Genomic DNA, 21392 nt, shown 5'->3' with positions numbered 1-21392 from the left:
CAGACCAGCCGCAGATCCACGTCATATCGATAAAGAGACATCTCGGCTCTTAAACTCGCGCATTTAACGCTTTTACTGTAGAAATATAAAATTTGCGAACGGAAATTCGCATATCTTATTAAACCAAAGAGTATTTTTATAAGTGAAGAAATATACTTGGAAGAGATTGACTGCTGAAAAAATTGGTGAAAAGATGCAGATCAAGGATAAACGAGTTATAGTTACTGGAGCAGCAAGTGGTATGGGCCTTGCATTTAGCAGGGAGTTGCTACGAAATGGCGCTTTGGTATGTAACTTAATTGTAATAAGATTGTATTAGTAGTAATTATGATATAATAATAATAAGAACATTTTATACATTCTTCTCTCAAAAATATTCATTAAACTCATCATGACGTTTCCACATGTACCTTCATCTTATTTCTTTCTTTAATAGCTATTTATTTTGTAAAGATTAATAGAGTGGTTGCTAGTCTTTTATTATGGCTTGGAAACAATTTTTTATCACCGCTTATTGTTAGATGAAAAAACAAGAGTAGTTTATTCGGTAAATATTCGCTCGAATCTCTCAAATGTTTATTATATTAATATGTTGTATTATATTTTGCTTGTGTATTGGTATAATGTAACACATTATATTTTAACCCTTGGAGAACACACCTATTTTTTCATTCACGGAGAACACTCTGGTTCAATCTGACCCTACACACAGTTTGATCGTCCACCATTTTAAATTGACGAGCTTGAAAAAATTTCCAGATGTACTTGGAACATTGTTAAATCAATTGATATAAATAAAAAGTGCCGTTGGAATTATTTACATATTTAAAAAAATTCAGAAAAAATTTTTTTTGAAAAAAAAACGTAATTTACGAAAAAATTTTTATTTTTTTATTTTTAATTTTTCTGGCTAAATTTTTAATATTTCTGGCTAAACAACGATAAAACTCGAGGTAAAGGTCAAATTGACCCTGTGTGTTCTCCGAGGGTTAATATATAATCTAACATAAATAAATTTATATCAGATAATCTTATATAAAAAAAACGCTAATCTTATGTATGTAATAAAAATATTATATCAAAGATTATTTATTAGAAATACGAAGAACTGCGTATCAAAATATATCAGAATATTTTGCGTTAATTAATGAATGATTTTTATTATTAGTAGCCGATGTATATAGTTTTTAAAGTTTTAAATTGCAAATATCAAAAACTTCACTGTCATCATATTTAATATATTTATATGTAAATAATATGTATTCAGTTAAAAATAGATGTTTATCAGTTGAAAATATACATAATATTATTACGTATGAAAAAGATAAAGTAGCCATTTGTAAATCGAAGGAAAATTTTCTCATCGCTGATTATGTGAAATAATAATTCTGAAATATTCGTGAATTGTAAATTTTTATACAAATGATATGAATAAATATTTCTTCTAGATGATAGTTATGATCGATATACGGCAGTCTCTTGGAGAACAAGCTGTAGAGAGTTTAAATAACGAGTTTGGCCGCAAACGAGCTGTATTTCTCCACTGCGACGTGACGAATAATTCCGAATTTGACGGTAAATATATTAAAAATTTATATTTTATGTTAATTTGTATTTTATTAACGCGCACATTAATAAGCAAACTTGAACGTTGCTTGCACAAATTAAATTGTAAAAGCCAGTTTACACTTAAGTTTACTGTTATAATTTTTGCATTTGGTGAACAATTGTTCAAAACCGAAAATATTAATTGTTACAGCCACGTTCAAAGAGGCGATCAATATCCTCGGCGGGCTGGATATTTTAATAAATAATGCAGGCGTAATAAATGAAACTGATTTTTCCGAAGCCATCGATGTTAATGTGGTAAGTTTTTATCAACTTCTTGTTTTAACTTTGTGTTATTATATTGCTTTTTGAGAAAATGTTGGTCACAAAAATCACCAAAATCCAAATTAAATATTTTATAATAATAGGACATTCTATATGTGATTATAAAAATATTATAAACATGTAATCACGATCTCAAAAGCAAACTTATATGAAGCGAGACTTAAATGTGGCTAATTGTGCCTTAATTAAAAATAAAATCGCATATGATAAGATAATTTTAGATAAAATAAGATGCCTGAATATTAATTTCACTATTGTAGACAGCTGTAATTCGTGGGACTCTTCTGGGGATTCAACAAATGCGAAAGGACTCCGGAGGCAAGGGTGGTGTCATCGTAAATATTTCGTCTATCGCCGGATTACGAGCTGTGTCTCAACTCCCGGTGTATTCTGCTACGAAGCACGCCGTCGTTAGCTTCAGCCGTTCCTTTGCGGTAAGTATTTACATAAAAAATTATAATATATAATAGAATCTATGACAATTATAACGAATAACACAAAAAAATATTACCCAGTTTTAGAAAGGTTTCGAAGACCATAAAGTTTTAGAAATGTGATTAAATAATAATTTTTTTTTTTTTTTTGACAAATTTTTTCTGACAATAAATTTCTGTTTTAAGCTTCTCCTTTAAGCTAAAATTTCAATAATAATTTCATCTCTAATCTTTATGCATATAAATTTTACATAAAAGAGACGCCTGTGAGAAAGATTGTCAGATATTTTTTATTTGCAGCAACCTTATCATTACCAGAGGACTAATGTAAAAATAATTGTTCTGTGTCCCGGTTTGGACGATATATCAGTCTTGGAGGATTTACCGGAGGGTATTTCGAACGTTGATATTTTGCAGAATTACCGACCTCAGAGGTGAGACTGCTGCTAATCCATAATTGGCGTATTCTCGAAACTTGCATAAAACATAAAAGTAAAATTTTGTTGCCAGGGTGGAAAGCGTAGCTCATGGATTGATATACGTAATTCGATGCGCGCAGAACGGCAGCGTGTGGATCAGCGAGGATGGAAAACCGGTTTACGAGGTGCAGCTTCCCGATACTTTGCCGCAGAAAACCGAAGTTGACGCGGAGGCCTAGCCGCGTATATGAAATCGATAGACAGATTAAATATGTTCATATAATGTCCATATGTTCACCGTGCAACAAATAATATTATCAAATCAACCTATCTTTTTTACAAAATATTTCGTTAGGTAAAATTTAGTGCTGATCAATAAAAATTGTAACGTGATATGAAATCTGTAATAAACTTTCAATATATTTCTGTTTTGTACGTAATGGCATTTTTTAATTAAATGTACATTTATGTCCTATTTAAAATGAAACGTGATAGAAAGCACAATAACATTTTTACGACAAATAGTTTATGTTAATTTTGTAGCTAAGTCGAACGAGATATTAAATTTAAACTGAAGCTAGTTAGATGGCTCAATATTATAATATTATATGTACAACTAAATATTTTAGTTTTTTTAGTTTTTGGATAAGTATAAAAAATTAAAAATAATCTTGCCTCTCAAGTGATATGTAAAAAAAAACTCGCAAAATTAAATTTCTCTTCAAATTCATAATTTATGTTTTTGTATCTCGATCATAAAATCGTAAAATTAAAATTATTATTATATAATATGTCATAAAAATTAAATTTTTAAATAAGCTAGTATCGTACAGTCTCACGTGTTCAAGCCACGTGATATAAATAATAATTTCTAATAATTTATTCTTATAATATAAGTTTAATTATATTTTTATAAGTACTTAAGCCTATTTTAAAAAGCTATAAATCCTACAAACTTATAAATAATTTTTTTAACTATACATTTGTAATGCATAGATGTTATTAAAAATGATATTTAAAAAATAATTTATTTATATTATATCTTCAAACCGCGCAAACGTAAATCCGTCGTACTGCATAAAGAATAAGGAAATCACATTTAACAATGATGTCAATGTAGTAAATAATATCGCACATTATCAGTCAGTCGAACAATTATTAACTGTTTGGTACGTGGAAGACTGTAATCTCTTGCAGACACGCGTATATTTATGAACCGCTACATCTCCGGACCGCCGCCGCGCCGTAGCAGACATACACAGGCGTGAATCTTTGCAGCGTAGCACGATAACTAAGTAAAAACCGCACGAGAAATTACTTTCCCTTTCGTCGATTCGGAGTAAAGTTCGTTCGGAACCAATTCGTACCGGTTACGGTATCGGCTTGGGGCCGACAACGCGCGGTCCCTCGGCTGATTTATCGTTGGCGCGACGCCGACCGGACGTTAAGTGCGCTTTTTCTATTGATAAGATGCAGCAAGCACGAGCTGTGCGCACGTCAAGCTCTTATCGCCGTTGTGTGCCACACGACTGCATCAAGTGCGTTATTTCTAAAGTTCGCCGACGCCACGAGCGATTGGCGATAAGCGCCTCGCGACTTCGCGTAATTTGCAAATAGCGAAGATGCAGTTTTCTCTTCCCTCGCGTTGTCTGGTTTCTCTATTTTCAGATCGACGCGACAGTGCATTTATATTTAATAGATCGGCCAAGGAAACTTCAATGAAAACAACTGGATATTCTATGTATTATATTATAAATAATTGTAATATAAATTCAATATGAAGGATAATATAAAAATTAAATAAATTTAATACAAAGAAATGTAAAAAGATGTGTATACAAATACAAAATTAGTATTCTCTTATCGACTACGATAATTCGACCCTGCTTCATTGATTTTTGTAAATTTTTGCTACATGTATTCCCGAAGAAAAGAATGAAACCTCTCACACGTAACAGCGAAGCCACGGAAAGGTCATTTGATTAGGGTGGACTGCCGATGATAGGCCATCGATAACAATTTATCGGGTTGCTCGTTACGTCCGTTGCAGCGACAATTACGCGAGCGATTCGAACAAAAGTTATATCACCCAATGATCGTCGCGTTACCCGGAACCGTATGATAGTTTCTTGCCTTGAGATTTTGCTTGACCTGCTATAAATCATTAATTTATTTTATAAATAGTACATATATGTACTATTATACACAGTGCCACTTACGTCAAATGCCGTGCGCTAGTATAAGTGTTAAATTTTTAGCTGAATAAGCATTTCCGTTTATATGTTAATTCGCAACGATAATACAAGCATATTCAAATGCAATCATTTGTGTTAAGTGTCTATTTCTTTTTGATCACATTTTACTGTTTTTTTACTCGAAAAAAAGAGCGAAAAAATTGCGACACAAAAGGGCGAACTGAAACGAACAAAGCCAGAGTAAATACAAAAATGCATTAAAAATTAATTTGAAAAATAATATAAAAGACGCACCGACTGAAGGCTGCAGCACGATACACCGGGAGCGTAAAAAGGGCGAAAATATTTATTCCCGTTGCACGGCGCTGCGAGAAATCTACGACCCACCAGCCGCGTCCTCCATAAATTTCTATTAACGAAATGGCCCGACGGGGTGAGATCAAATATGCAGAACAAATATTTCACGGAAAACTCTAAAAAGATGCACAGCTGGTTTGCGCGCTTTAATAAATTTTCATTTTGCTCACCACTCAAACGTTTGATCGCTCCCCAGTATATTTTGCGTGGCTCTTTTATAAATATTACAATAATACTTTGTAAACATTTCTTTATAAATGAGTAAATGAGTAATGGGTGGTCTTTCCTAACTATCTTGCTATCTTTTAGAAAATAATGTTGTGTAAAATGTATAAAAAGCATTGAACTTTTCAATTTTCTATTTATATTAATAAAATATGCTGCCATGTAGTAAGTGAGGCGTAAAAAGCAATCGCGTAACATTGTTGAAAATGCAATTACTTAACGGTCCGCTTGCTTGGTCTACAATCCACAATACTATATATTATTATTATCTTGAAGTAAAAGGAAAAGTGCGCGATTGCTTCAAGGAATGCTTCTCGGTCTGTGTGTCCAGTATATATCCAGTATCGGAAAGCGCATTGCCACGACGCGATTAATTAGCCTCTGCGGAAGGGGTTAATTAGGGAAAGCGCTATCGGGAACATTGAGAAAAGAGAACGCGACTGATGACTGATTAGTCTAGCGAGAGGGATGATAAGAGGCACAATGAAAAAGCGGAGGATCGCGATAAATCGGAAAATTATAAAAATTATTATCGAAAGTAATAACCTTGTTAAATAAACCATTTATTTAATGACTGCATTGTTGTTCCTTTTTATGTTACCGAATCCAATCACTTTGACACCTATCTCGTTCCAAATTAAAAACTTGGAGTTCCGCAATAGTACAAACCGGTATAAATCTCCCTTAATAAACTATTCATCAGTAAGCTCATTATATTTTTTTCTTGTATCAATAATTATACATATAATATTATACATATATCTTTTACAAAATAAAAATAATTAAACCATCAGTCTAACAGCGGTCTGTGTGTGTGTGATGTATGCACTTAACAAAATTCACTAAATTCGGTCGATTTTTAGACTTCCCACACTGTTGACGATCTCATGTTTTGATGAAAAAAAATACGAGAATCTCTTTTTTATCGTAACTGTTCGATCTATAAATCTGCCGTCTATGTAATCTACAGCCCGGAGTCCACCTTTCGCCCTCTGAGACATCCCCGCCACGACGGAAACTGGAGTCGCAATATCGCGGAATCCTACATCGCTGCTTATCGTATATAAACACCGTTCGAACGGTCTCGAAGTTCAGTTGAAACATACGTATTACTAGCACGAACTCTCGGTTCTTCGACTTCACCCTCGAGGATTTGAGTGCGTCGTAAATTGTATCCGTTTTTCGAATATCGAAATAAGCGATTTCATTCATGGAGAATAAAATAGGTAGGTTTGATCCTTTCGTCGAGAAGACCATGTATCCATCAATATTCTGAAACCATTCTGCAATCTCCGATGCAGAATGCTTTGTTATGAGAAATGTGAAAAATAAGTTTCTTCGATTATTTTGTTCTTATGAATTATAATTTTGATAATATTAATAATTTTATAATTAATAATTATAATTTTAAAAATTACAATTGTAATTAACAAATTTAGAAATATTTTTATGAATTTTCTGAGATAAAAGATTATGTGAGATTTATTGAGTAATAAATTGTTAGGCCAAAGCAGTAAATTTTTTATTATATTAACATAGAGTGTATGTTATTAAAATCAGCTTTTTTTAACCAAATGAATTTTCTTCTTTTAAACCATTTTCTTTATGTTATAGATCCAAGTTTCAGAATCCTTCGCCGTCGTTCTTCAGCGTCGGAAAGGGCGAAGGAAATGGAAGCGATCAATTGTATCGTTTCGGGAAAAAATGTTCTAATAACTGGCGGTGCGGCAGGATTGGGCAACGCTTTTCTTAACCATTTCTTGAAGCACGGAGCAAACGTATGTTTAACAATTAAATTCCAAATAAAATAATTAATTTTCAATCTAAAAAATCTACAGGAAATCCACATAAATCAGCACTATATAAATAATTCCTTATAGATCTACAAATAATATACATATACATTTACACGAAGTCTATATTTAAGTCAAGCTCGAACTTTAGTCTGTAAATACGTAATTAAATAAAAGCGCTTTTATCGAAATCGATATGTTATAAAAAAACATTTATAATCAAGAAAATTCTTTTTCATTGTTATCACTTAATTAGATTAATATTATTCTGCAAATTAAACGTCCCTTTGTTGTTAATTATAGATACAAAATGCTTTCCTTCTAAATCCATAGAATGACATTGGGCTATTTTTACGAAATATTGATATCATCTCGGCACTGTTACATTTATTTCACGCGTATTTATTACAGAAAATAATTATATTGGACATCGACGCTGAAACCGGTAAACGAATCGCACTCGGCATCGAGAAATCTTGCGGCGAGAAGAAGGTGCACTTCATACACACCGACGTATCTAATCACAAGCAAGTGGCTGGTAAGTATGAAACAAGATTTTCAAATCATCGCGCACAGATGTTTATTCGAGAATTATAATCGCTGAACTTCCCAGAGTATCGCTCACAAAATATCTTATTTTGTCTGCACCAATTTATAGAGGCTTTCAAAGAGGCATCATCGCTATTAGGAAACATTGACATCGTGATAAACAACGCTGGAGTTTTAGACGAGCGAAGATGGGAGAAGGAAATCGCTGTGAACATTGTAAGTATCATTGATAATAGTTAATTAATTTATTAATAATTTTCTTCATCCATGATGATTTCACGAATTCCTTATCTGCGATGTTTTCTCTCTTAAAAAAACTCTTACAATTTTTTCTTGAGACCTTGAATATATTTTATGTAATTTCAAATAACTTCGTGGCTTTTGTGCCGTAATAAAATGATTTTACCAAATTGCACATGAGATTATATAAAAAGATTGAAAATTAAATATCATTGACAAGTAATAACCGTAATAATAAAAATAAAGAGTAGATTCCAATGTAATGTGTCGATTCCAGGGAGGCATGGTCGGCACCGCAATGCTAGCTATGAAATATATGAGCAGAGATACGGGTGGTAACGGTGGTATCTTGGTGAACGTGAGCCAGCATATGGATATTCGGAATACAGCTCAACTTCCGGTTTACAGTGCCACGAAACAGGCTGTCATCGGTCTATCGCAGTCTCTTTCGGTAATTATAAAAAATTAAACGCAGTTAATTATTCAACCAACTATCCTAAAAATTGTTACAAATAATTTCCCGATTCATATATCGTTATCTGTATAAGCGATCTTGCAAATTAATGAGGTTTTTAATTTTTATTTACTCTCCAACAGGATCCTTATCACTACGAGAAGGCCGGCGTTACCGTGATAACTTTGTGTCCAGGACTGACGGAAACCGCCCTGACAATAGACAGCCCCAATAGACTTCTTTCCAGAGTCATGAAGGCGGATTTCGTCAAAAATCTCGAACAGTTTTCGATACAAACGTAAGTTTCTAAAACGTTTGACAAGACAAGCAGATAAATTAGCCAGATAAGCGGATTATTATGTTCCTGCCGCAGAACTAAATTATGATCCAAATAGGAGTCTTTCGCCCTTCGCAAATAATAATAATTTTCATGATTACTTAATTTCAAATATATTAATTGCAAGTGAATTATTTATAAATTCTTTTTTTTTCCAAGAGATGAGACGCAAAATTCCTCAAGCAAAGGTTTAAAATACAGCTCTAATAAATTCAGTTTGTAGATCCGATCCTGAAGTAAACGTTGTATCTCCTCCGGTGCTTACGTATAATCGCCAATTCAGCAGATATAAATTTCTCATCGCTTATTTGTCTTGTTTTTGCAGGCCTTACGTAGTCGCGCAGGGCCTAATGACGATCTTGAGGATCGGCGAGTGCGGCAGTATTTGGGTTATCGAGAGTGGCAGAGCGCCTTACGAGGTTTACGTGCCGAATCCGCGTACTCTGCGTCGTCACTACAAGAACAACTTCCCACACGTCGAAACTAAGGTCGCGCGAGGTCGCGCGATAAGAGAAGTCTGCGACAGCACGAGGACAGATCTGATGAGCTGCGCCTGATAACCGGCCAGCGCACACGACCGTGATCTCTCACTCTACTTGGGGCCGAAAATCTTCTTCAATCCATGTGGCGAACATCGTCCGGAAACCTTCATGAAGATATCTCGCATGTAGATCAGTGTAACTGGAAGTGCAGAACGGACGCAGTCGAAGCGATATTTCGCGGAAAATAGTGTTTCCTAGATTCTCTGCAGATCATTTTACGTTACAAAGTTTCACGCATATCCTCTTTTGCCATCTGACTGTATTCGCTGGTTCATGTTTCCATTACAATTTCCTTAGACACACGCATACATGTTCAACTTCATTTTTATTTTTTAATCGAGACGCCAGATTGTATGAAGATGCCTGTGATAAAAAAAGATTTTATAATAAACGTTTAAAAAAAATATAACATTGATCTGGAATTAAGAATAAATACCTCAAAATTTCACGCAAGTTTCGTACAGAACTTCTTTCAGGATTAACTCATTGTATGCTGCAAACTACAGCCGTATTCGTTACAAATATGTGTGGCGAATTTCGATCACGTTGATACTGGAAGTTTTATGTTTCTAATGTGTCATGCCCGTTCTAGACTGGAGGATGAGCCGACTCTCGGCTCATCCGAGTGAGTGGTGTAGACGGGTAAAAATCTATAGGTTATGTATAGTTTATGTCACGTACACTATAGAAGGCGGATGAGCCGAGAGTCGGCTCATCCTCCAGTCTAGAACGGGCATCAGTAATGTGTGGTCGATTACTTCCGAGCCATTAAAAAAAAACAGCAAACGTGTGCAAAAACAGAAAAACATAACTACTTCCAGTGAGTTTAAGTTACGAACTAACGGGACCCGTTAATCTCTACGGAGGGGGTGCGATATCGCGTGTAATAAATCATTCTAGTTTACCGTGTCGCTTATCAAGCATTTAAAACACTGGATATAGCGCATGGAAGACGCTGTTTCTTTTTTTCTTTTTGCATACATTCTAATCACACCGCATGCGCAGCACACTTCGGTATCGCCAGACACACGATAGTTTTACCAACAATTCCTATTAATGACGTTATATAATTTTACTTATATCCGCGTACATCTCCTTTTTTTCGAAACAACACGTATCTCTCATATCTCGAGTCATTCTTTAAAATTCGCGTAATCTAGCATTTAAATTCGTAAATTGTTATATCTTTCACATTTTTGCACATACGTCAAAGGGGTAAGCGCGGGACGATCTGCGCGAATGCCTTACAGTATTCGACGTTACAACTTCGCGAGGAAACGAGAAAGCGTTCCGTTTCATTCGATTATTTGAAAGTAGTGTGTAGGAGGTCAGAAATGACACGACGACGTGTTATCTCATCATTTCAGTATTATTCAGCATCGGGAATCACAATATATATCCGCTGTACAAAACAAAAATCCATTCTCGCGTACATTATGAATTCTTCTCACATGCTCTAGGCATAAAACTTAAAAGTTAAATTTACTCACCATATACCATTTCTTTTTCTACTCGCTTACTTCGTTTTATAGTCCTATGTTTCTTTTTACTTCATTTGCATTTCTGCATTTTCTCTGATAGCCTATTGGAGGTTTGCTTATCAGTTATGTAAATCTCAAGTTGCGTACGTATGTGTTTATGTGTGTGTATATAATATCTGTATGAGTTGGGGACTCCGTATGAGCCATAGAAAAATAATAGTCGCAAATAATGTTCTTATTTTGTTTCTTCCACGTCTTATATCTTTAAGGATATTATCATGCTTTTACCCTTACTCGCACTTGCATATTTAACATAATTCTAATTTCGCGCAGCGTCGTCGTGCATCCAAAAGGATTCTTCGAGAGCGTAATTAGTCAATTACAATCGAATTACAAGTAAATTATTTTTATGCATTTTAACGCCTTGAAAATCTTCGTCATAAGCTTTCGATTTTACGTGATCCATGTACACTCCCGTTTACACTTACATATACATACGTAAAGTGCTGCTCTCGTCCCAAGACTAATGGTGCGTCTCCACCTGAGAGTAAGAACTCTCGAAAGCAAAAAGAAAGAGAGAGAGAGAGAGATACTCTCGAGAGTCTTTTTCTCTTTCTCTCTTTTTGCTCTCGAGAGTTCTTACTCGCAGGTGGACACGCACCCTAAAGCGATTGAATAAATTTATGAAAGAAAAAAGAATGGATTAATGATTTTCACTTGAATATACATGCATAATCGTTATTTTACATAACGTTCTAATGGAAAATTATGTCATTAATAATAAATTATTATTTAAATATTTTCTGATTGTATACATGTATATCAAATACGAATGTTCTTTTGAATTATGTGTAAACATTTATACTAGTTTTGGAGTTAACAGAACAGAAAAAAAAAACAAATTGACAAGATACTGATTTAAGATATAATTACAAATGTTTGTGAAAAAAAAATTCATTTTAATAAGCATTATATAAATTGTAAGTTCGATATAATTAATTACTGATTATAATGTAGCCTTATAATTGTATCAATCACTATTCCATATAAGAGCAATCGAGGAATCCTTAATTGCAAAACACGATGACAATTATGTAACATGATTTAGAACTTAGTTACTTACAATAAGACTGACGCTTACATCTTTCATAATTCTAGATGCAGATCTTGCAAAGAAAGAGTAGGCGGACCGTAAGATTACAATTTAATAATACAAACATTTTTATATAAATTGGCTTTCGATTATTTCCCACTTTTATCCGCCTTATAAAATCATACATTTTACATGAACTTCGTGCCGAGGACTCGAAAAAATTTGTCTGCGTACACTCAAAAAAACCAAAAACAAAAAAAAAGAATGCCATTTTTCATCAGATTTGCCTTGTACTATATATACCTCACAATATTCCTATTCTCGACAAATGCAATTAGATACAATCGATTTTTACATACTTTGACGAGAAAGTACTTTTATGCACGTCTGTTGCCATTCACTTCCGATATACGGATACAAGCCAGCTATTCCATAACGACCAGTATTATCAAGTCACCATCACCATAAAGCCATTCCAAAATTATTTATAGTCAAGTCTTGAGAAAACAGGACTGAAGAATGATCACGATTGAATTGTACAATTTTTTCCCCTAACTATAAACAGATACACCGTTGGTTCGTTTAAAGCGGCTTCAGATTTTTCCATTAAGAATTTTATTAACAGACATATATTTCAAATAAAACTTACGACTAGATCCCTTACAAAGGGTTTCCCCTCCCAATTTTAGACATCTGAATCCACAAATAAGTATCAAAATAAAAAAGAATAAGGAACGTTCTAATCATTGACTTCGCTTCTCTGACAAAAACGTTCTATTCTTTCAACGCCAATTCATCGTGATCATTGTCGACTAAGCGGTAAGAAAATTTGTCTCTAAAAGTACCTTCTTCGATCATCTAGCCGCAAAATATCGATGCAAAGTCATATGCGCCAGCAACGTCCACACGTGCGATTCTTGTCACCTAACACGTAACCACCGGTTTGGCGATTGCAAACGCGCTCCGTTATATAATATAATCTACATTTAATCCGGCCGTGTATCCTCTGTTATTTGACTGCCAAATTCTAACCCAAATCAGTCCGTAACAGTAGAGCACATATCGTAAAAATCTTAATCTATGGTTGTGTATACTTATACATAGCGCATCGCTTATTCTCCTCGGCATATTTACTTTTTTTTCATGCCATACCGGTGACACAAATTACTTTTTTTTTTTTTATTTTTTTTTTATTTAGATAACGTTCTGCGACTGAGAGGCAGACTGTTCGTTGGTCGCGCGATTTTGACTCCCCGTGTTATTCTGTAGTTGATTAGGGGGTTTGCGATTACCGCCCCTGCTACCTCGATAGCCACCGCGGAATCCAGCGTTATTACCGCCGCCACCACCGCCTCTGTACATGCCTCCCATTCCGCGATTGTAGTAACCACGGCCGCGGAATCCACCGCGTCTCGTGGAAGCCACACCGAACGTTTCTGAATTCAGTTTTCGTTCCGTTCTCCAATCCGTGCGTTGGAATCGCCTGGAAAAATTTGCGTTATATGCAAAACATTTTACGATTGCAAATTGTGAAATTATATTGATGACAAATTGACAACGATTAAAAAGTCTGATACAAAAATCTGATACAATACTTGTTTTGCGAAAAATTTAACAATTAATATACATTTTAAAATTAAGGAAATTGTATCTAAATTAATAAAATCAGGCACAAATTTAAATGCTCTTAAATTTTTAATATTTTAGTTTTCTTCGATTTTAGAGAAAAGATGAATTAAATCATAGTTTCACTGAAATTCAGTTGCACGGTGATTATATCTACTAAATTTTATTTTTAATAAAGCTTACCCTTTACTCCTTTCAACAGCTTCACAGCTAATATTGTCAAAGAATGATTTCGACTTATCGTAGTGAACAATTTCCGGTTCCTCTTCAGGTTCACCTTCCCCAGCACCTGTCTCGTTTCCACTATCGTCTTTCTTCTCATTTTCAGCACCATCGATCTTCGTTTTCGCCAATTGCGACCTACAATATGATACATCAATGTATAAATTATATTACCGAAAGCAATATGATTTTATGATAAGGCAATGTTAATGCGATGCGTAAGCGATTCGTATTTATTGTAATTACGATTGCTTTAAATTCGCACTGATTTACTTTTGCATGGTATCCACATTGGTCATTTCAACAGCTACTTGAAATGAATCCGGCACGTAACCATGCAGAATAAGATAATCAATATTCATAGCGAACGTTTGCGCTTACCTTAATTCTTCAAACTCAGTGTTGGCTTGTTCGAAATCGTAGTCGTTATCAAACTTCAATGTCTTGGGCTTGGCACCAGCGTTGTTTGCTTGATTTGTACGGAAACCACCACGTCCTCTGCCCCCTCGACCTCTCATGTTGCCGCGATTTACCCAACCACCGCGGTTGCCTCGACCACCTTGCATATGACCTTGGTTCTGGCCATCATGCTTCATCATATCCCTCTTCGCATCATTATATTGAGACATACCCGCGTTGGTTTTGGTACCTCCGTGGCTAAACACGCAATAAAACATTTATTACGAAATGTATGAAATATCTATAAAGTTTCAGCTATACCATCTGTATCTATCAAATTCATAAAAAATAATATAAATCTGTGTAGAATCGCTTTATGTTTATATAACTAGAAAATTTAGCAAGTAAAGCAACTAAAGCAAATAAAAATAATCAATTGTAAAGAGATACAGTCATATTTCTCTGATATCAGAATTCTGGAAAAATAAAATTATACGCACATCTTTTATGATTTATTCTAAAAGTAAGACAAAAATTAGTTTTTCTAAATAAAATACCTATCATGGTCTCGACGAGGCGGTTGGACGGTCCTGATATTTGTCTTGTCATTCATTTTGCCAATGTTATTGCTCTGCTGCTGTTGATCATGTCCTACCTGAATACCCTGATCCATGGTTGGACTTTTCCTTGTCAATAAGGATGATGTAGGAGTAGTAGATCGAGACCCACCACTAATAAGATCTAGTACACCTATTATCGCAACATGAATGTGTCAAATAATGTCCATTTTTATTAATCTAAGGAGACAATAGCCGACCAAAACTGCAAGCAAGTCCAACACGAAACTTTAGTATAAGAAAATAACTTAGATATACTTTTCATTCCCAACGTTTGAAATGAAAGATTGCTACTAACTTCTACAAAAGTTTCGCGTGTCTAATATAAAAGAAATCTCTCGAGGATTTTTAAACAATTATCATTGTTTATTATCACTGTTATTGCTATTCTGTTATATTATGACATAAGCGTAAAAGGAATAAAATTGAAAAATGCATGCAAATGCAAAAATATTATCTACCAATTTTAAAAAAAGATTAAACGTAAAGCCAAATTATATAAGTATATAAAGATTATACAGATGACAAATTTTAATGAATATTTTTATTTAAAAAAATGTTTCAAAATTTATAAAAATATCAAAATTTTTGTTATACATACAAATGCACAATATTTATTCAATTAAAATTCTATATCATAAAATGCATGTATACATAGAAAATAAGCAAAGCAGACTGAATATTGCAAGATATGAAAAATCTACGTAAAAGTGCAACAAAGATAATAGATTTTTGTTAGTAAAATAATTCTAAATTTGTTACTATAACATTAATTGTAAGTAACTTATTTAAAAAAAATGTTAGAATACATTATCACATGTATTCTCGTATGCATACGATTTACGCCATTTTTTGACAGCGTGAAGCTTAACCAGAGAAAGGCATTACCAAAGCAGGAGCAGCAAGAAACATGCCAGCAAAGCAAGGGATACTTCATAGCAAAAACAGTTACCATCTTCCAGAGATTGATCTTTTGGTAATGGGTCGATATTGGCCGTTGGCAGTGAGTTTGGGATAGAGATGGCATTGGGTTCAGCAGAGCCCAAGCTCAACTCACTTGGCTGTTTATTCATTGGTCCGCGCGGATCTCTAGCTGCGGTTGGCATTCCCATTACCGGGCCCATGGCTCCCATACCCATGCCATAGGGGGCTCCGTATTGGCCACCCATCGGGCCCATCTGGCCCATCATCGGATGAGCATAACTGGGCTGTGGTTGATACGATTGCTGGCCCATAGATGGCTGCACTGTCATCTACGAACAATTGATAATCAAGTCAGCTAAAATTCTGATTAAATTCATCAATGTTTAACACACACGATTGATTTCACTTTCAGACCTTGTTAATGCCAAATTTGAAGACGCGTTTCTTTACAGAGAATAGAAAAACTCTATAAAATAATTACCTAGAGCTTTAATAAAACTGAGATGCGAAAATTTGGAAGAAGCAAACAAATATTGGTTAGAAGATTGGAAAAAATGTATTTGGTGCGGTGATGGCAATGACTGTATGGAACATTATGTAAAGGAGAGAGCGAGTGTATGGTTTAAGGATTTAGGTAATGACGAGGCGGAGAAGTGGAAAAGGCTGTGGAGTGATGAACTAGATTTAGATAAGGGTAAAATGTTGCGGAAATTATGGAAGAAGAGGAAGAAGAAAATTAAAAAGAGAAAGGAAAATCAAGCCAAAGATAAAGATTGTGATAGTTTAGGTCTAAGTAGTTTAGGTTAGTAAGACCCGCTACCCTTTAAGAGGGCAGCGAGCGTACAATGGTATGGATGGATGAGTGAGGATAAGTTTTAAATTGTAAACCAAGTCCCTTCCTGGCTATTTATGTAAAAGCTGAAGTAAATAAATTCTATCTATAAAATAATTACCTGTACGATAGCTGGATCGTTGGGAATAGAACTAACATTGTTGACGACTCTGATATCCTTGATATCCGATCCACGAAACAGAATGTACTCGTACACCTGGTTTTGTGGTGCCACGGGAAGTTGAGTCTCTCGATCTTCGGTACCAAAGGAGCGCACTACGAAAAACAATAAATAATTCAGTTGTTTCAAATTGCTGCAATTAGCAACACTGTTACAGCTCTTTGTTACATCGAATGGGTCATTTATCGATATGTGTGTGCTGCCAGTACTCGAATATTCAAGTTATATATCTGTTTCACAGATAAAATAAATGGGGATTTTACTTGAAAAATATCTGTAATAAAACAGATAGATGTCTAGTATTCAAATCCTTTGTATTAACAGCTCCAATATTTATGTCACATAAATTTATTACATAAAACAGCTTTATGCACATCTATTTTACATTAATAAATCGCGAAAAGTGAAATCTTATATTTATGCACATCTATTTTACATTAATCAATCGTGAAAAGTGGAATCTTACATCTATGTAGGATCTATTTTACATTAGTCAATCGTGAAAAGTGAAAGCCTTATATTTATACATTTCTTTTACACGACTTCAATAGTACATTTCCGAGAATAATATTTGCTCCTTCTATCCGAAAATTCTCGCCAAAGTCACTTATTATGGGTAGGATAACGGAATAAGGGGGAGCAAGGGCATGTAAACATTCGACAGAAGAAAGAGACAAACATTCCACGCAAACGGCACACATACCAAACTCAAATTCGAAATTACATCCTCAGCATTAATAACGTACTGGTATTAGCCGTTCTATAAATTCTTGGAGTACCTATTCTTAAAATATTAAAAGCGGCAAATTATATGCTCGCACAAAGCGTTCCGCGCTAGATTTTTTAAATCTACCCAGATTTATCTGCTACTGTCGAGCCTCGATAACCTAGCATCGTGAAAATCTCGACGATTTAAGACGACTCCTCGTCCTCTAATTTCTACACGCTAACTTCGACGATCGCCAAACCGCGTGACCGCGACATAACCGCACGCGGGTCAAGCGATCAGCCATAACAGTTCCGGCGGATTTTTTCGCTGAATGCGCAAGAGAAAACGCGTGATCGACGGATCGTCTCAGCGGAATCGGCACGCGACGTGTCGCGGCCAGCACGCCTTATTCTGTAACTCTAACGACAGTATCGGTATCGTTATATCGTCGTTGCGCAGCTTTTTTTCCATATAATATACCTGCGCAACGACATCATAACGATAACGACACTGTCGTTAAAAGTTACAGAATAGGGGTACAGGGCTCTATGAGAAACGTCCTCGTTGCGAAGGAGAACTGCCACAGGTCGCCGCGACCCCGGTTGTTTCGCGGCGCGATGACCGCCGAATCGCGGGTATCGGATTACTTTCCGGCGCGTCGGCGGGCGACTGGACAACGCGGTCAGCGCGGAGCCGACGGAACGGCGTCGAGAGGACCGGGGCCGGTTGGAGCATCAAATTCACGGCTTTCCGCGAGGAGTCGCGAAGGAATGACCTCTGTTACGTTCGTTCGCGGCAGGAGAAACGTGACGAGACACGTAAGGTGAAGGTACCGTTCCCGCGCCCACTGACACGGACGAACCGGGCGACAGGTCGCGCCGGTCGCAAGGACACCGGTCGTGGACGGGCCGTTCCTCGCCGGAGCGAGAAACGAACGAAGACGCGGGATGCTGATTCTCAGCGGCGGTGATGACGGCGACAGTGGCCGCCGCGGCGGCGGCGATGATGGCGGTGGCGGCGACGGCGGCAGGACGGCACGGTGAATGTGCGGTGCGGCGGGAGTCCATCTTGGATTCTCTCGCCGTGCTTGTACTCACCGTTAGCCAGGGCGATCGTGCACTCCTGCGGGTCGACGGTGAAGAGACGGCCCTCATAACGAATATCCGCCTTCGAGATCAAGCTGATCTTCGAGCCCAGCTCTGGCATACCACCGCTCATCTTGAATCTGGCTCCGTCGCGCGGCGATCGATGTGATTTCACGAGAGATTCACGACACCATCTGACGGGGCCAGTCCAGCTGACAGCAATGGTCGACGGCGGACTGCCCGAGCCGAGACTCCCCCAAGAGTGCCAACGACGCGTCGCGCATGCGCCCGAGCCCCCCACGCGCGCGCGTTGCCGGCGTTGCCGCCGGAGGCGCCGGAGCCGGAGCCGGAGCTGGAGCCGGAGTCAAATAGGAGTCAGAGAGCTCCGGGGCTATTTTCAAATGGCGAAAATATTTTCGCCGCATGCTGGATGTAGGAATAGGTCTGTTCTATTTTAGCTCAACTTCCTGCACAGTTCATCTTTTCTCCCTTTTTTTCTCCAATGTGAAAAGAAAAAGAGGAAAAATAAACCGTGCAAGGAGTTCAGCTAAAAAGAAGTCCAGGCCTGTTATTTGGACCAAAATATTTCCGCGAGATTGAAGCTTGAGGAGGAAAAGAGAATCTTGATTATTCACAAGATAGCGATAACGATTAATTACACGGAGTATGGTGTTTTATATTCACTTTTCCACTATTTTTAATTACGGATTATGTGTAATTTTAAATCGCAGCGATGCCTCGATTAAAATTTTATGGCCAGTCTACAATGAGTCGTTAGTCGTTAGTCAGATGTCGGAAGAAATAGTTATAAGCGTATTGTAAGCAATCGAAGACCTGTAATTGGTGATCGTAAGAGATGGCATTTGGCCAATCGCTTATGATTGCCGATTACAGACTTCCGATCGCCTTATGACACGTTCATGACTTTTTTCGACTCTCTTCCGACATCTGACTAACGACTAACGACTCATTGTAGACTGGCCATTACGTTAACGGGGCATTAAAATAGATACATCGTATACGCAAAATCTGATCATCAAAGATGGCCCAATGAATTTTTTCCTCACCTCTCAAATTTCACTCTCCTTGTCAAAAGGAGTACTTTACGCTTCGTCCAATAGTCTCCCAGGTAGCAATTAATGTCTAAAAGACATCATAAAGACATCTTTAAGATTTCTGGTATTTTAAAGACATCTTTATGATGTCTTTTAGACATTATGGTGAACATTGTTGCAATAAGTTAGAGTGAAACAAAATATATTTGTTTTATATTCTTAAAATATATTGAAATATATAAAATCCATATTATTTCTGAAATAGTATCTGAGAAAAAAGAGATATAATATTTTTTATATAAATCTAAAATATGAGAAATTCTTATTAGAAAATTTCTGACAAAATATATTGAGAAATTGTTTCACCAGAGAGATGTAATATATTATATATTTCTATAACGTACGTATTCTATAAATAATATATATGTTATACGATTACATAAATATAATGAAAAATGACACACATGAACGTAAAATACAAAATTCCGCGTATCACAAAATAATTGTGCGTCGAGTCGCAGATTTATATATCCATTTCTACCAACGTAGATTAATTTTATCTTGGTTCAATTTACTTTTTATTTTTTTTTTTTGCCTATAGCTCCAAGAATTAGAAAAAGATAAAACGTAATTAATTAAACCGAGATTGATCTGCACTGATAGAAATGGACATTGGATTAGGCGCGTGAACGTTCGCCGCGACGTTGGCAAGTGTTGGCAAGCCTGGGGCGAGTCCGGCGAGTCCCCGACCGAAGTCGTCTTCACGGTGTTCTCCCTACCGACGTTTTTTAACCTCTCTTTTTAATCCCTCGCGACCGATCCGCGGTGCTGGAATAATCGCGGGAGGATTTTTGCGATAAGTCGCGAGGCTGATTCTACGTCGACCGTCCAGCGGATCGTTCACTGACTAGCATAACCCTCTCCGCACATTGCACCTCTGGCCAACATGGCGGCGACGTTAGGTCGGATTTGTAAATCGGGTCTTCTGAAACCGAATTATGGCACGTTGATCGGCCAGGTAAGTGAGAGACGAATCTTCGAGCAATTTTTCAGCAACCGCGCATATTTCCTCGCGAAAATCACCGGCGACATCGCGTCGTCCGTGTCAACGACACCTGACGTTAACCAATATTGATACGCGGCCTCGCGAGCTGGACACCGTGCGAGCTGTCGGCTGCTAATGTCACGCCTTCCTCGGCGAGGATTATACGTCCCGCGGGACGTTCGCGCGACGTCGGGACGCCCGGCGAGGCGTCCGACGGCGCGCAACGTCGACGGCGGTGACGGTTCCGACGGCACTTTAACAGATGTTATGTAATAGCGAGCGATACCGAAAATCGGGATGCTGCCATGATATCAAACATGCTCCACCGATGCACCGTGCGCGGCCAGTGGCACAGGTGAATGAATGGGCGTTTATATCGCGCTCGCTGTCACAACGAATTAGTCTGCACGCGTGGATTTTATCGTCTCACTGTAGAAACGATTATGCCGTCGATTGTCATCAATTGTCAGTTTTGAGTTGATTGAAGAGTCGGATGCGTTATCACATACTTTATGTTATTGAACGTTTGTTAAGTGTATTCCTTTTGATTTGATTATGTCATAGTAATATTCATAAGAATGGAACATATGGAAAGCCCCTGAACCTAATTTTACTTATTTATTAGCACACATTAATCTTTGACTTTAACAGATATTAGATAGATGAGATTAATTTGAGATTATAT

The 21392-nt window shown here is 36.7% G+C and overlaps 3 protein-coding genes across 5 annotated transcripts in view; 2 read left to right on the top strand and 1 right to left on the bottom strand.

The window, feature by feature from the left end:
* Nucleotides 1–14: 14 nt before the first annotated feature.
* Nucleotides 15–9453, top strand: LOC112451561 (peroxisomal hydratase-dehydrogenase-epimerase-like). The gene is made up of 13 exons (XM_025011213.1): nucleotides 15–286; nucleotides 1449–1575; nucleotides 1760–1866; nucleotides 2154–2327; nucleotides 2628–2761; nucleotides 2838–2984; nucleotides 3272–3276; nucleotides 7138–7301; nucleotides 7728–7854; nucleotides 7975–8081; nucleotides 8383–8556; nucleotides 8703–8857; nucleotides 9222–9453. Exons 1-13 carry the CDS (start codon nucleotides 194–196, stop codon nucleotides 9451–9453), a joined length of 1746 nt encoding a protein of 581 aa, XP_024866981.1. The 5' UTR covers nucleotides 15–193.
* A 1333-nt stretch (nucleotides 9454–10786) lies between these two features.
* Nucleotides 10787–18856, bottom strand: LOC112451562 (protein LSM14 homolog A). Of its 2 annotated transcripts, none has more exons than XM_025011214.1 (7): nucleotides 18620–18856; nucleotides 16754–16908; nucleotides 15829–16129; nucleotides 14817–15009; nucleotides 14242–14517; nucleotides 13822–13998; nucleotides 10787–13495 (listed from the first exon to the last, which is right to left on the bottom strand). In XM_025011214.1, exons 1-7 carry the CDS (start codon nucleotides 18738–18740, stop codon nucleotides 13207–13209), a joined length of 1512 nt encoding a protein of 503 aa, XP_024866982.1. In that variant the 5' UTR covers nucleotides 18741–18856; the 3' UTR covers nucleotides 10787–13206. The 2 variants fall into 2 exon arrangements, with proteins under 2 accessions (XP_024866982.1, XP_024866983.1); XM_025011215.1 differs by having other exon boundaries at nucleotides 15934–16129; nucleotides 18620–18855.
* Nucleotides 18857–20372: 1516 nt separating this feature from the next.
* Nucleotides 20373–21392, top strand: part of LOC112469001 (cytochrome c1, heme protein, mitochondrial) — a 3221-nt gene continuing 2201 nt past the window's right edge. The window contains exon 1 of one of the 2 annotated variants that reach the window (XM_025038454.1): nucleotides 20373–20680. In XM_025038454.1, coding sequence (XP_024894222.1) covers nucleotides 20609–20680 — 72 coding nt within the window. In that variant the 5' untranslated portion in view covers nucleotides 20373–20608. Of the gene's footprint in view, nucleotides 20681–21020; nucleotides 21063–21392 lie in introns of those variants that run through there. The other variant, XM_025038453.1, reaches the window with a different exon arrangement.

The sequence above is a fragment of the Temnothorax curvispinosus genome, unplaced genomic scaffold (genome assembly GCF_003070985.1).
Source record: "Temnothorax curvispinosus isolate PA1 unplaced genomic scaffold, ASM307098v1 QBEX01002370.1, whole genome shotgun sequence".
In the NCBI taxonomy this organism is placed as follows: domain Eukaryota; kingdom Metazoa; phylum Arthropoda; class Insecta; order Hymenoptera; family Formicidae; genus Temnothorax; species Temnothorax curvispinosus.
The sequence above is the reverse complement of the archived record's forward strand: the minus strand, read 5'-3'. Positions and strand labels throughout refer to the sequence as shown.